Source organism: Globicephala melas, chromosome 2 (genome assembly GCF_963455315.2).
Source record: "Globicephala melas chromosome 2, mGloMel1.2, whole genome shotgun sequence".
In the NCBI taxonomy this organism is placed as follows: domain Eukaryota; kingdom Metazoa; phylum Chordata; class Mammalia; order Artiodactyla; family Delphinidae; genus Globicephala; species Globicephala melas.
This window is the reverse complement of record NC_083315.2, coordinates 100,712,341-100,726,579: the sequence shown is the minus strand read 5'-3', so window position 1 is coordinate 100,726,579 and position 14,239 is coordinate 100,712,341. Positions and strand designations below refer to the sequence as shown.

Genomic DNA, 14,239 nt, shown 5'->3' with positions numbered 1-14,239 from the left:
GTATAGAGTATAATAACTTTCCTTTTTATTTTCTGAGATCATTTCTGTGACTTAACTAACTTCAGAGGGAGTCTGATATAAAAGAAACAGGGAACCTTCTGTTACTTCCTCTCCTTTCCTCGTATTCTCACGTGACATCTTTCTTTATTCTTCTCCACCTTTATCTAATATCCATTTTGGTCTTCCTCACCTTCCCACAGATGTAATAGAGTGGTTATCTCATCTTCCGGGTCCCTGGAGCCTCTGATGCTCCCCATGCTTCCTGGTCCTCTGCTCATGACCCCTCTCTTGCTTTGCAGAAGTCAGTGATCAACAGTCGGCAGTTTCCATTCAGATTCCTTAATGCTCATGATTCCATCAATGACTTTGAGGCTCAACTCGAAAAGAAAGGTATTATCTCTCTTCTTCCAACTCCTGTTTGTCTCTCATGCCTGAGAATAGATGAGACAGCAGCACTGGTATTTTCAGCCTCTTGCCTTCCAGTCTCAGGGTATGGGGTGGGCAGAGGTCAGACACTGGCCAGCCCAAAGGATCAGGACTCAGGACAGGCAATGATGGGAAGACAAGATGAGGGAATAGAAGCTGCCTGACTCAGATACTTACCTGTCGCCACCCAGAGTTGCCACTTCCTTCCAACACAAAACTGATAAAGCGGATAATAATTAAAAACACAAGATATGGCAAGAAGTGTGCCTATTCCTGGCAGTTTTGCAAACCAAGTCGTCGGGAACTTCGGGCAGCAATGATGATCCCCGTGATATATGAGCAGCTCAAGCGGAAGAAGCTGAAAATACACAAGGCCAGGTGTGTGTGTGAGTGTGTGCTATCTGGGAGCAAAGGGTGGGCAACAAGAGGCACCCTGAAAGGGCTTGGGAGTCATCTGGAAACCCCAGCTTTTATTCTACAATGACATGCTTGTCAGTCATCCCAATGGCTGAGACTTGCCTGTTTCCAGTCTTCCCTCGCACAGCAAACCTTGTCTTTAACATTGTCCTGTAGAGAGATCATGAAACAAAATCTGTGTTTGGGCCTCCACTCTATTATCTGTGATTGCCTTATTGGTTTCTGTGGACTCCTTCAGCCTGTGTAGCATTTCCCTTCCTATTAGTACATGATAGTGCCTCTCTGCTTATGCTCTGGTTCACATTTTCTTTCTTTTTCTTCTCTGTGATATCTGTTTGTTTTTGTTTCTCTCCTCTGTGTATTTTCTGACCCATTCACTTTCCTTTTCCTTTTGACACATGTAAAGATAGTTATCATCAAGCAGACTCAAAGTCAGGCATAAAACCTGTTCTGTAAGCTTGGTGAAGTCCCAGCACTCTGTCCTTTTAGATGCATCCACAGTATCTTCATTCGTTTTCATTCAAGACAAATTCAGGGCTCATCTCTAACCTTCTAGTAGGACTCAGTGGCCAGGACTCACCTGAATCAGTGAATCAGTGGCAGAACATGGGGCCATTAAAGAATTAAGCTGAGGATGCAGTCCAAACAGGATGTCTTTGCTGGCCAGTTTGGTAGCCACTAGCCACAGGTGGCTGTTGAGCTCTTGAAATGTGGCTAATGGGAACTGAGATGTGCTAGATTTTGGGGCAGTGTGAAAAAGGATGTAAAATATCTCATTTGTAATTTTTGTATTAATTACGTGTTGAGGTGAAAAACTATACGTATATAAGGCTAAATTAAATGTAATATTAATGTGTCCTGTTTCTTTTTACTTTTTTAAATGTGGCTGCTGGAAAACCTTACATTACATGTGTAATTTCAATTTAATTTCATTTCATTAATTGTAATTTATTTCTACTGGATAGCACTGGTAGAGACTGCTGGATTCTCTAGATTAAAAAAACTGAAAAAATTTAAACGTGTACAAAAGTAATGAGAATAATACAATGGACTCCCATGAAACTGTTAGCCACTTTCACTGAAAATCTAGATTTTGTCAGTCTTCCTTTCCTGATCCCTCTCTTCCCTTTTCTTTTTTTTATGAAGATTTTTTTAAAATTAATTAATTAATTTATTTTTGGCTGCATTGTGTCTTTGTTGCTGCGCACGGGCTTTCTCTAGTTGCAGCGAGTGGGGGCTACTCTGTTGCGGTGTGCGGGCTTCTCATTGCAGTGACCTCTCCTGCTGCAGAGCACGGGCCCTAGGCACACGGGCTTCAGCAGCTGTGGCACGCGGGCTGTAGAGCATACACTCAGTAGTTGTGGCACACTGTGGCACATGGGCTTAATTGCTCCGCGGCATGTGGGATCTTCCCGGACCAGGGCTCGAACCCATGTCCCCTGCACTGGCAGGCAGACTCCCAACCACTGTGCCACCAGGGAAGTGCCCCTTTGAAGATGTTTTAAGAAAAACAAATGCCAAATAATATGATACATCTTATTTCACCCCTCCATATTTCACGTGTCTCTTAAAACAGACGTTTTCTTATATAATCAGAATGTCATTAATATAGCTAACAGAACTGAAAATAATTCCTTGGTATTATCATTTATTACCTAGTCTATATTCAAATTTCCCAGTTGTCTCAAAAGTATCATTTCACAGGTTTATTCAAATCAGGATCCAAACAACGCATACACACGTTACATGTAGTTATTAAGATTTACTTAAATCTCTTTTTAATTAATTAATTAATTAATTTTATTTTTGGCTGCATTGGGTCTTTGTTGCCACGCACAGGCTTTCTCTAGTTGCGGCAAGCGGGGGCTACTCTTCGTTGCAGTGCGCGGGCTTCTCATTGCGGTGGCTTCTCTTGTTGCGGAGCATGGGCTCTAGGCACACGGGCTTCAGTAGTTGTGGCTCGTGGGCTCAGTAGTTGTGGCTCGTGGGCTCCAGAGCGCAGGCTCAGTAGTTGTGGCTTACGGGTTTAGTTGCTCCGTGGCATGTGGGATCTTCCCAGACCAGGGCTCGAACCTGTGTCCCCTGCATTGGCAGACGGATTCTTAACTACTGTGCCACCAGGGAAGTCCCAGATTTACTTAAATCTCTTAAAATCTTTTAATTGTTTTCATGCCATTGACTTGCTGTGGAAATCAGGTTCGGGGGCCCCACAGAAGATCCCATATTCTAGATTTGTCTGCTTCTCCAGTGTCATCTCACTTGTTTCTCTATTTCGTGTACCCTGGGCATTAACTCTAAAAGCTTGAATAGATTCAGATTTAACTTTTTTTCTTACGTGAATATTTCGTAGGTGATCCTTTGTACACAATGAGTAAGACCACCAGAATTTTTGTCTCCTGGTAGGACACAGCATCAGGAGGCACCAGAAGCCTACTGGTCCCACTCATAGTGTTGATGATTGATCAGTGCTTTTAGGTTATGGTAGCCTGATTTCTCCACTGTAAAGTTAATGGTTTATCCATTTGATAGTCTCTGCCCAAATCAGTTGTTTCATTAGCAGTTGCAGAATGGGGGTTTTCTATCATTTCCATATTTATTAGCTAGAACTCTAAAAAGAACTTCCCTCATGAACTAAAGCTATTTAGTTACTTTGAAATAGAGATTGTCTTGGGAAGGTGGGATGAATGTTCGATTCTTTCTCCTTTAATTACCATTTTTTAGAGTAAGAAGTTAGCATGTGTTCTTTAAATTACAATGTAAAAATATGTAGCAGTTAAATCTTGCCTCATGAAGTAAGTATGGACTGATGTGGTCAGCATGGCAAGCGATTTCAGAGAATGGGTCTACAGATGACTTCTCTCCTGCCATGAGAATGGATCAGGATAGTCTTGTAGAATGGGGGCCAAGGGAAGCTCTGTCCCTGTTTTCTCTACTGACATTGGAGATGGGCTGTGGAGGGGGTAAAGACTTTATACTTGAGTGGCAAGTTCTCATCTTCCCATCCTCCTCAAAGTGGCAAACAGTGAAGCCCCTGTCTGTTTCTTTCCTGCCTGCAGACAGTGGAAATATGACCGTGCAATGCTGGCTCAGTATCGACAGGCCCTGGAGACAGCTGTGAACCTCTCCGTCAAACACAGCCTGCCCCCGCTGCCAGGCCGCACCCTCTTGGTCTATCTGACAGATGCTGATGCAGACAGGATCCTTCCCAAGAGCAACCCACAAGGGGTAAAAGAATAAAAAGATGGGGTGATGTTGGTAGGATGCTGGAGATCCTGAGAGGCATCCTGTTCCCAGACCTGGTTCTCCCAGGCAAACACTCAGAACTAAAATAAATGACATGCATTTGCTTCCCAGTATCAGACCTTGGTTCCTAGGGATAATTTCTAGAATGTGGTCTCAAGCATGTTCGTGGATCGTAGCACTAACCTTTCACATTTGGCTGGTCCTTAATACTCTCTAAATTTCTGTCACCAAAATATGTGTTACTTTCACCTCCTTACATCCCAGTGTTGAATTTGGGCAGGGATCCTGGCCCTTCTCCACCTCCTACCTGCTCAACTCTTCCTGGGGACTGCTGAAGCTGCCCCATCTTAATAGGGGATTTTGTCCACTTTTCCCCAACCAGTGGAGACGTTTGGCCTCTAGAGCTGGGTGGGCAAAGGTGGATTCTAAAATAGGGGAGTCTTATTTTACCCTGATGCTTGTCCAATCAGCCCCCTCTGAACTATGTGCTGCTGTTGATTGCAATGATGATGACACGGACAGAGCAGGTGGATCTCTTGCTGTGTGGAAGTGGCACTGTGAAGACCGTTGTGATTAAGGCAGAGGAAGGTATCCTGAAGACTGCCACCAAACTCCAAGCTCAAGTACAGGTCAGACACCCACCATGCAAATATATGTGAATAGACAGAGGCCTGGGAACAGCCTGACTAGGAAAGGCTCGGTTACACTCAGTTTAGAAGATTTCTTTCTTTTTTTCAAAAAATATTTATTTATTTATTTGGTTGCACCAGGTCTTAGTTGTGGCAGGCAGGCTCCTTAGTTGTGGCTCCCGGGCTCCTTAGTTGCAGCTCACCAGCTCCTTAGTTGCGGCATGCAGGGTCCTTAGTTGTGGCATGTGAACTCTTAGTTGCGGCATGCACATGGGATCTAGTTTCCTGACCAGGGATGGAACCCAGGCCCCCTGCATGGGGAGCATAGAATCTTAATCCACTGCGCCACCAGGGAAGTCCCTCAGTTCTGAAGATTTCTTGAGCAGACTATAGTATTTGTTGTTTAATGATCATCTCCCATGCAACCACATGACACGAGTCTCTTTCCTTCAGGAGTCGGATGAAAAGTGTGAATCGTCCCTGCCTACTTTTGGGAAGCACTTGCTGTCCCTGGCTACCCAAAGGGTCCCTGTGAGTACTGCCCAGTCCCTGAGAAACCCTCCCCTCCCCAACATTTTCCTCCACACTGATGTATCTCATTTCTCAAAGCTTCCTTGCACGCTATGCACAATACCCTGCTGGCTGCAACCCCCTAGTCAGTGACATGCTGGTCAATATTTAACAACCAGCAATCTGGAAAAATAAGTCTTGGTTAATAGCATTTTCTAATTTCCATGATGTAATTACTCCTTCCACGGCTGATTTCAAGCTACCAACGTGCTGTCAGTGAACACAGAGTGGGGAAGAGGTACTCAGAGGTGCTCAGCACAGTTTGTATAGTATTTCCACAATAGAGATAAAGTAAATGTAAATAAGGTCAAGAGTAGATAATAGTGAAATGTAGTAAAATAATTAGGAAGTAATGATTTTTTAGTATTTATTACCTTTGTCTTTAATATAATTTATTCAATTATAAGCTTATACAATTTAATATTTAAAGACGGTCCATGTTTAACATCTGGCTCACAGAATTCCTAAAAGTTTGACAGTCAGCTCTTGTCAGCCTGAATGACCAGCTACACACTGCCCCCCCGCAAACTCCACTTTATGTTAAAATTTTATTATTTTTATTAAAAATTAAAAAATTTTTAATATAACTTTTAAAGCCTACTTTCTATGTACACTTATTACAAAATATTGATTATATTCCACCTGTTGTACAATACATCCTTGAGCTGTCTTATACCCAGTACTTGGTACCTTCCACCCCCCCACCCCATATTATCCCCCGCCACTGGTAACCTCTAGTTTGTTCTCTGTATCTGTGACTCTGCTTCTGTTTTGTTTTATTCACTAGTTTGTTGTATTTTTCAGATTTCACATATAACTGATATTATACAGTATTTGTCTTTCTCTGTCTGACTTATTTCACTTAGCATAATGCCCTCCAAGTCCACCCATGTTGCTGCAAATGGAAAAATTTTGTTCTTTTTTATGGCTGAGTAGTATTCCAGTGTGTGTGTGTGTGTGTGTGTGTGTGTGTGTGTGTATGTATGTATATACACACTAAATATATATACATACACCACATTTATATATATGTGTGTGTATATATATATATACACACACATACACACACCATATTTCCTCTTTTTTTTTTTTTTTTGGCTGTACCATGTGGCTTGTGGGATCTTAGTTTCCCAACCAGGGATTGAACCCGGGCCCTCAGCAGTGAGAGCACGGTATTCTAACCACTGGACCGCCAGGGAATCCCATATACCACATTTTCCTTATCCATTTATCTGTTGATGGACACTTAGGTTGCTTCCATGTCTTGCCAACCTCAAACTCTACTTTGATGCCCCTCAAGTCAGGGTAGTGTGGGCTTTCCCACCCTGGGTGCTCTCAGAAAAGGCCATTTTCACCCCACCTCAGAGTTTTCCTAATTCCCGAGTCCTCAGAGACCTCTTGATGTCCTGAGCTCTTTGGTACCTCTACTATCCCTCTGTTCCTCATCTTAGCCCCTCCCTTTTCATCTTACAGGTGGACAGGGTCATCGTCTTTGGCCAGACTACAAATGAGAAACTGATAAATGCAGCCAAACAGCTTTTCTGGCAACACGTGAATCCCAAGTGCCTCTTTGTTGGTGTTCTCCTAAGAAGGACAGGTTACCTGTAAGGGCGCTCACATTCCTTGCCCAGTGCCAGCAGATAGAGATCCATATTTCCCGTCTACCTCTACTAAAGCGTGGGACACTCGCACTCACCAGACCCCTCCCCATTTCTGTCTCTTACCCCTATTGCACTTGAAGTGCTAGAACCTTCTCTGAAGTCTTCAGGCTGGCTCCATACCCCTTCGTGATGGCCCACCCCAGTCCCAGCCTAGCACAGAACCTTATTAAAAGTGCACAGGTAGGGTGTCCATCCTAGGATGTTAGGGGCAGTGACTCTGTGTTCTTGGCACTGTTTCTGACTGGTAGTGACTACTCTTCCTTTACCAGATACACAGATTTGAATCCCAATGACGTGACACTCTCAGGCTGCACTGACGGGATACTGAAGTGAGTACAGGATGGACACTGGAGAGGTTGGGGGCTTTGTTAGAACATCTTTTAGAGATTATCTGTGGCCTCTGCTCTGTTCACTTCCTTTTTTAAAAATAAATTTATTTATTTTATTTTTGGCTGCATTGGGTCTTCATTGCTGCATGTGGGCTTTCTCTAGTTGCGGCGAGCGGGGGCTACTCTTCGTTGCAGTGCACGGGCTTCTCATTGCGGTGGCTTCTCTTGTTGTGGAGCACGGGCTCTAGGCGCACGGGCTTCAGTAGTTGTGGCACAGGGGCTTAGTTGCTCCGCAGCATATGGGATCAGGAATTCCTGGACCAGGGATCGAACCCATGTCCCCTGCATTGGCAGGCAGATTCTTAACCACTACACCACCAGGGAAGTCCTCACTTCCTTTTTAAAAGCAAGATAAAAGTTTATTCCTCTTTTACAGCTGTCTAAGCATGGCAACAACACAGTATTACAGGGACCTGGGCATCTTCTATCTGTTGCTCTACCATCCTCAAATACTCTGCTTCCACCTCATAGTTCATGATGGCTGCTCCAGCTCCAGCCATTAGTTTTGTATTACATCTAGTAGGAAAGGAGAAAAGGGGACATGGGAGATTGTGCCGTTTGCTTTTAAGGGAACAACTCAAGAGTTGGTCACATCACTTCTATTCATTCTCTGTGGCCTCTGCTCCATTCCGTTTCAGAGGAAATTCCATGTTAACTTTATTTATTTATGCCAGATCCAGAAATCTTTTAACTTTGTTTTTCTCTCCGCTACTAGGATTCCCATTTATTTGTTTTTTTCCCCTGCCTTTTCCTTTGGATGCCACCCATTGCCCCCTACTCCTGTTAGGAAGCCTCATACAATTCCCTCCCTCTCCAGGGAGCTTTCATGGCTGGTACCGAGCTGATCAAGCCCAGACTGGAATAACCTGAATCTTTACACCTTCATTCAGCCCGGTTGCCCGTGGCCCAACAGAAAGCCTATGATAACCACGCACACAGCAGAAGAGGCTCTAACTGGGTTTCTTCTTTGTTCTTTCATTCCTGTGGTTCTGCTGCCTCGCTTATTTCAAGTCTACATTTACTGTTTATGGTCTTCTTAAGGAGCTCCAGTTAACTGGGTGAACCTAATCTTGCCATATCTTTGTCCCCTGCCCCCCTGGAAGATCTTCCTGATTCTTACTCTGCTATTTCGCTCTCATTTATTTTGTCACTCTTTATGACAGGTTCATTGCAGAGCGTGGGGCCTCCCGCCTTCTAGAACATGTAGGCCAAATGGACAAAATATTCAAGATTCCACCGCCCCCAGGGAAGACAGAGGTCCAGTCTCTCCGGCCACTGGAAGAGAATACTCCAAGCCCCTTGGCTCCTATTTTCCAGCGTGGGTCAGTCTGTGTTTTATGCCTTTGTGAATTGGGAGGGGCTTCAGTCGAAACCTAGAGAAAGTCAGGAGACTGAAATTCTGACTGTAGAGATGCTGCTTGTTCTATTCGCTGAGGAATGCTTCCTCTTTCCCAGGTAGGGGTGTCTCTAACACAGATGGTAAGCATGCCTATTTCTCTACTAGGGAAAGGGGTTAGGATGCGAGGCACGTGGCAGGCACCAGGGCTCAGGCAGAGGGCTTAGGGGCGCAGGCTCTGGCTTTTCCATCCTGGCTTTGCCACATAGGAGCTTGAAACTTGGGCTAGTTGCTTGATGGCTTAAGCTGTAGTTCCTTAATCAGTACAATGGAGGTAACGCTTGTGCTTACCTCACAGTGCTGTCATGAGCATTTCACGGGCAGAGTGTAGGTGCGTAATAATTATTGCTGACACAGGAGGAGTGCCCGAGAAATGGCAAGTGGGTTTATTTATTTATTTATTTTTGGCCGTGCTGCGTGCCACGTGGGATCTTAGTTCTCTGAACCTGTGCCCCTTGCACTGGCAGTCCCCAGGTGGGGTTTAATTTCTAGGCTCTGCAGTTGAGGTTACAAGCAGGTTATTCTCTGGAGGGCTGCTGGACTCCCACCCTGCAGTCTTCTGTATCTGACTTGTCAGTGCTGACGGGAGGTCACAGCCCCGCGTGTGGAGCTGGGCCGTGGGCTGATCCCTGGCTTTCCTGCAGATGGCGCAGCGTCCGGCTTTTCATTTCCTCCACTTTCCGGGACATGCATGGGGAGCGGGACCTGCTGCTGAGGTCCCTGCTGCCAGCACTGCAGGCCCGAGCGGCCCCCCACTGCATCAGCCTTCATGCCATCGACTTGCGCTGGGGCGTCACCGAGGAGGAGACCCGTCGGAACAGGTATGGGGGCCACAGAGAAGAGGGGCTGGGTCGGCGATGAGGGGCTTGAGTCGGGGAGCTGACCTGGGCAGGGCTGGGGCTGCAGGGTGGCTGAGTGCCAAGGGTACGGGGTGCTCTTTGGATGCTATCGGTTGTGAGCCAGAGCCCCGTCTCCCTGACACGATGCCCCTATAACCATCCTTCAGGCAGCTGGAAGTGTGCCTAGGGGAGGTGGAGAACTCGCAGCTGTTTGTGGGCATCCTGGGCTCCCGCTATGGCTATGTTCCCCCCAACTACAGCCTCCCTGACCATCCTCACTTCCTCTGGGTAAGGCAGACAAGGTTGGGGCAGGGATGCGAGAAGCCTCAGTATGTCTAGAACCCTGGGACTCTGCACAGGCAGATCCTTGAGACCTGAAGTGAAACACAGGTAGAAGGTTCTGTGAGTGATCAAGTCCTAGATGAGGGAATTCCTTTGGGAAATACCTCTGGGTTGGCCATGGGGTGCGAGAGGTAAGTGGTAGGGCTGATTAGGCTTTGCCGTCAGACAGAGCTGGGTTCTGATCTCCCTTCTGTCGTTGTGCAGCGTTATGGAAAATGGTTTATCTTAATCTAGCCTCAACTTCTTCATATATTAAAGAGAAACAGTGATGTCTACAGTGCAGGGTTATTCTAACAATTAGAAATCTACTTTAAAAATGCTCCACGTGTGAAAGGCGTTCCATCAACGTTAGCTATTAGCTGTATTTTACTGGCTTGTATCTGGAGGGAGAGAGGAACGTTACTGAGATGAAGGGGCCCTGGGGTCTTGGCAGGTCTCAGAGGAGGGGATCGTGTGACCAGGACTGAACCTGCCTGCTCTCTGGCCTCTCCCTGCAGGCCCAGCAGTACCCTTCAGGTCGCTCTGTGACGGAGATGGAGGTGATGCAGTTCCTGAATCGGGGCCTCCGCCTGCAGCCCTCTGCCCAGCCTCTCATCTACTTCCGGGATTCTAGCTTCCTCAGGTACCTTCTGTTGCCTCCGGGCCTCAGTCTCCAAAGAAGGCCAGACAGGCTCAGTGGACGGGTCTTCTGTCCGTAACATTCAGAGCACAAGAGGGGGACCTAGAATGGAGAAACAGGGACGAGAGGGCTTGCCTTGCAGCACCAAAGCAGCCTTGCAGGAGGGGTTTCAGGGAACCACAGCCAGGTCTGGTGGTCGGGGACGGAGAGAGGCTGGGGTCTGAATCCAGCCCCGCTCTTGGGGTGTCTTTGGTGGTCAGCTCTGTGCCAGATGCCTGGAAGTCTGACTTTATTTCTGAGTCGGAAGAGGCTGCCCATCGGCTCTCAGAACTGAAGAGCTACCTGAGCAGACAGGAAGGGATCACCTGTCGCAGGTGAGCTGGGAGAGGTAGGGAACACCTGCACGGAGCGAGGTGGTGAGGGGGCCCCGGCCCACTGTGACCCTGCTTGTGCTCGCTTTTCCTGCAGATACCACTGTAAGTGGGGTGATGTAGCAGCTGGCCGGCCCTATGTTGGGGAGCTGGAGACGTTTGGGCAGCTGGTTCTGCAGGACGTGTGGAATATGATCCAGAAGCTTTACCTACAGGTCAGCAGGAGCTCTGGTGGCCAGGGGAGTGGAGAGGGGCTAGGCTGGGCCGGGTAGTCCTGGGTGGGAGGTAACTTGGTGGGGGGCACAGTGAGTTTTAGGCCTGGGGTCCTGAGGAGCATGGAAACATAGGTAGTCACTGCCCTATGTGTTCTCAGCCTGCGGCCCAGCCGGAACAGCCAGTGCCCATCCAGGATGATGATTTGGTCCAGGCCGCCTTTCAGCAGCTGAAGAACCCACCGAGCCCTGCACGACCGCGCCTTCTTCAGGACACAGTGCAGAAGCTGAGGCGCCACCGGGGGAGGCTGAGCCTGGTGACCGGGCAGTCGGGACAGGGCAAGACCACCTTCCTGGTACAGAGTCTCAGAGGCCTGGACAGGAGGGAGGGCTGCGTGAGCTCAGGAGGGCTAAGGAGGTGGGAAACAGGAAGCTTGTGCATGTGAAATGTGACCATGTTTTCTGGTCTCTTCCCATGCAGGCATCCCTTGTGTCAGCCCTGCAAGCTCCTGATGGGGCCACAGTGGCCCCCTTAGTCTTCTTCCACTTTTCAGGGGCCCGCCCTGACCAGGGTCTCGTCCTCACCTTGCTCAGACGCCTCTGTGCCTATCTGCATAGCCAACTGCAAGAGCCAAGTGCCCTCCCCAGCACATACCGGTGTGTTTCTCCCCCACTCAGCCCAGCCTTGTTGATAGCACGTGACACCACCCCTGCCGACCTTGGTCTTCCTCCTGCATACACAGGGGCCTGGTGTGGGAGCTGCAGCAGAGGCTGCTCCCCAAGTCTGCTCAGTCCCTGAAAACTGGCCAGCCTCTGGTGCTGATCATCGATGGGGCTGACAGGTTGGTGGACCAGCGCGGACGGCTGATCTCGGACTGGATCCCTAAGACCCTTCCCCGGGTAAGTGTGAGAAGGAGGTGGGGTGGGATGCAGCAGGGAGAGGGACCTCTCCAACAGCGTTCTCCTCCTCTTCCTTCAACGTTTTTACCCTGTTGCCCGAATCCCACAGTGGGTGCACCTGGTGCTGGGTGTGTCCAGTGATTCCGGCCTGGGGGAGACACTCGAGCAGAGCCAAGGTGCCCATGTGGTGGCCCTGGGGCCTCTGGAGCCATCTGCCCGGGCCCGGCTGGTGCGAGAGGAGCTGGCTCTGTACGGGAAGCGGCTGGAAGAGTCACCTTTCAACAACCAGGTTGGGTGTAGGCCAGGGCGGGTGGGTGTGTGGGGTGAATCTGGGAGCTGGGAGAACCCTGGATGCTGAAGCTAGCAGCCGCCCCACACAGACCAGCTCCTTCATTTTCTCAGCCGAGGGAAGTTGTCAATAAGATAACTGCGATTCCTTATAATGTCACCCATTCCTTTTCTCCTGGTGAATGGCCTCTCCAGGGCCTGTCCGGGCGAGGGGAGGAGAAAGCTGTGGCTGTCGAATGGGGTAGGCTGAACCGCGGGGGGGTTTCTGAAAGCGGGGCTGGCTGGCTAGAGCAGTGCGGGGCAGGGATGGCTGTGTCCTGAGGTGATGCCATGGTGGGGCCTCTGAGAGGAGTAGCTGCCCTGCACTGGGCTTGGTGCCAGGACGGAGGGCAGGGGGTGGAGGGCTGGCTGTGGCCAGGCTCGCTGGTCCTGTGCTGAGTCTCTGAGTCTTCAGATGCAGCTGCTGCTGGTGAAGCGGGGGTCAGCCCTGCCGTTCTACCTGCGCTTGGTCACTGATCACCTGAGGCTCTTCACGCTCTTTGAGCAGGTCAGTGGAGGACGTGAACGCTCACTCTTCATCTTCGAAGTCCTAATCCCACTTCCCAGTCTCCATTCAGCCTCTTTCTCCCACCCTCATCCTTTGCCATCTTGTGATCACCCATTCCGCATCCACACCCCCAAGCCCTGCTTCTCTCCCACCAGCGTTGCTCTTTCCTTGTCATCCCTTCGCATTTTTTTTTCTGATGTCCCCTCCCCTACCCACAACTAAAGCTGCTTCTCCCCCTCCCCTCACTGACTGAGGCCCCTCCCTGTCCCCTCCCAGGTGTCTGAGAGACTCCGGACCCTGCCCGCTACCGTCCCTCTGCTGCTGCAGCACATCCTGGGCACCTTGGAACAAGAGCATGGCCCTGATGTCTTTCCCCAAGCCTTGGCCACGCTTGAGGTCACCCGCAGCGGTCAGTACTTGGAGTGGGCTCGGGGGTTGCATGACCTTTAGTTCAGTTGGGGCCTCAGCAGGCGGTGCAGGGAGGGACTAGGTGTCATGGGGATGGGTACATTGCGTGGTTTAGGGCCTCAGAGAGCTTGGGTTTTTAGGTCTGACCGTGGACCAGTTGCATGGAGTGTTGAGTGCCTGGCGGATACTTCCCGGGGGGACCAAGACCTGGGAAGAAGCAGTGGCTGCTGGTAACAGCGGGGACCCCTACCCCATGGGTTCGTTTGCCTACCTCGTCCAGAGTCTGCGCAGGTATAGGTGCCCTCAGCTGAGCTCCCACTGACTTCTGTACCTCCCTGTCTTTGAGCCAGGGCCCCATGTGATCCTCCCTTCATCCTACCCTTCCCTCCGTATAGCCCCTAACACTTGTCTCCCAGACCCTGAATGGCTGTCACTCAAGTTACCACTGTTTGAGGTGGGAATGGGAACCCACAGCTGTGCCAGATGCTCACGTACAGGCCTCCTCCCTCTTGTCCTGCCTTCTCGCCCTCACACGGGATCAGTTTGCTAGGGGAGGGACCCCTGGAGCGCCCTGGTGCCCGGCTTTGCCTCCGTGATGGGCCCCTGAGAACAGCCGCTAAATGTCGCTATGGGAAGAGGCCAGAGCTGGAGAAGACGGCACACATCCTCATCGCAGGTGACTGCAGCCCAGTGAACCCCCGGGACGCTGACTGTGGGACCTGGTACTCCACATCGGCTGGCCCCCTCACCTGCTACCCCAGGGGGTGGATGGCTCTTGCTGTAGCCTGAGGGATGTGATCTTTGGAGATGCTTCAGGGCCAAGCCCGTCTCAGTGTCTGTTCCTGTGACCCACACCTGCAGCTCAGCTCTGGAAGACGTGTGACCCTGATGCCTCAGGTGCCTTCCGAAGTTGCCCTCCTGAAGCTCTGGGAGACCTGCCTTATCACCTGGTTAGTCCCCGGATCCTACAGGCACCCTCTCC

General features: G+C 49.6%; 1 protein-coding gene across 15 annotated transcripts in view; it reads left to right on the top strand.

Moving 5' to 3' along the window:
* The window catches only part of TEP1 (telomerase associated protein 1), a 44,902-nt gene that overhangs the window by 15,573 nt on the left and 15,090 nt on the right, over window positions 1-14,239 (top strand). For 14 of the 15 annotated variants that reach the window (XR_004036671.3, XR_009563059.2, XR_009563058.2 and 11 more), the window contains 22 exons: window positions 300-390; window positions 618-804; window positions 3,900-4,068; window positions 4,557-4,715; window positions 5,169-5,246; window positions 6,759-6,889; window positions 7,216-7,275; window positions 8,499-8,657; window positions 9,376-9,552; window positions 9,738-9,858; window positions 10,410-10,534; window positions 10,792-10,905; window positions 11,000-11,117; window positions 11,276-11,470; window positions 11,596-11,771; window positions 11,858-12,014; window positions 12,124-12,303; window positions 12,757-12,849; window positions 13,126-13,258; window positions 13,398-13,548; window positions 13,800-13,933; window positions 14,119-14,207. Coding sequence is in view for 8 of the 15 variants with exons in the window: in XM_060294528.2 (XP_060150511.1) it covers window positions 300-390; window positions 618-804; window positions 3,900-4,068; window positions 4,557-4,715; window positions 5,169-5,246; window positions 6,759-6,889; window positions 7,216-7,275; window positions 8,499-8,657; window positions 9,376-9,552; window positions 9,738-9,858; window positions 10,410-10,534; window positions 10,792-10,905; window positions 11,000-11,117; window positions 11,276-11,470; window positions 11,596-11,771; window positions 11,858-12,014; window positions 12,124-12,303; window positions 12,757-12,849; window positions 13,126-13,258; window positions 13,398-13,548; window positions 13,800-13,933; window positions 14,119-14,207 (2,997 nt within the window). In the remaining 7 variants the exon portion in view is untranslated. The remainder of the gene's footprint in view (window positions 1-299; window positions 391-617; window positions 805-3,899; window positions 4,069-4,556; window positions 4,716-5,168; window positions 5,247-6,758; window positions 6,890-7,215; window positions 7,276-8,498; window positions 8,658-9,375; window positions 9,553-9,737; window positions 9,859-10,409; window positions 10,535-10,791; window positions 10,906-10,999; window positions 11,118-11,275; window positions 11,471-11,595; window positions 11,772-11,857; window positions 12,015-12,123; window positions 12,304-12,756; window positions 12,850-13,125; window positions 13,259-13,397; window positions 13,549-13,799; window positions 13,934-14,118; window positions 14,208-14,239) is intronic. The other variant, XM_060294529.2, reaches the window with a different exon arrangement.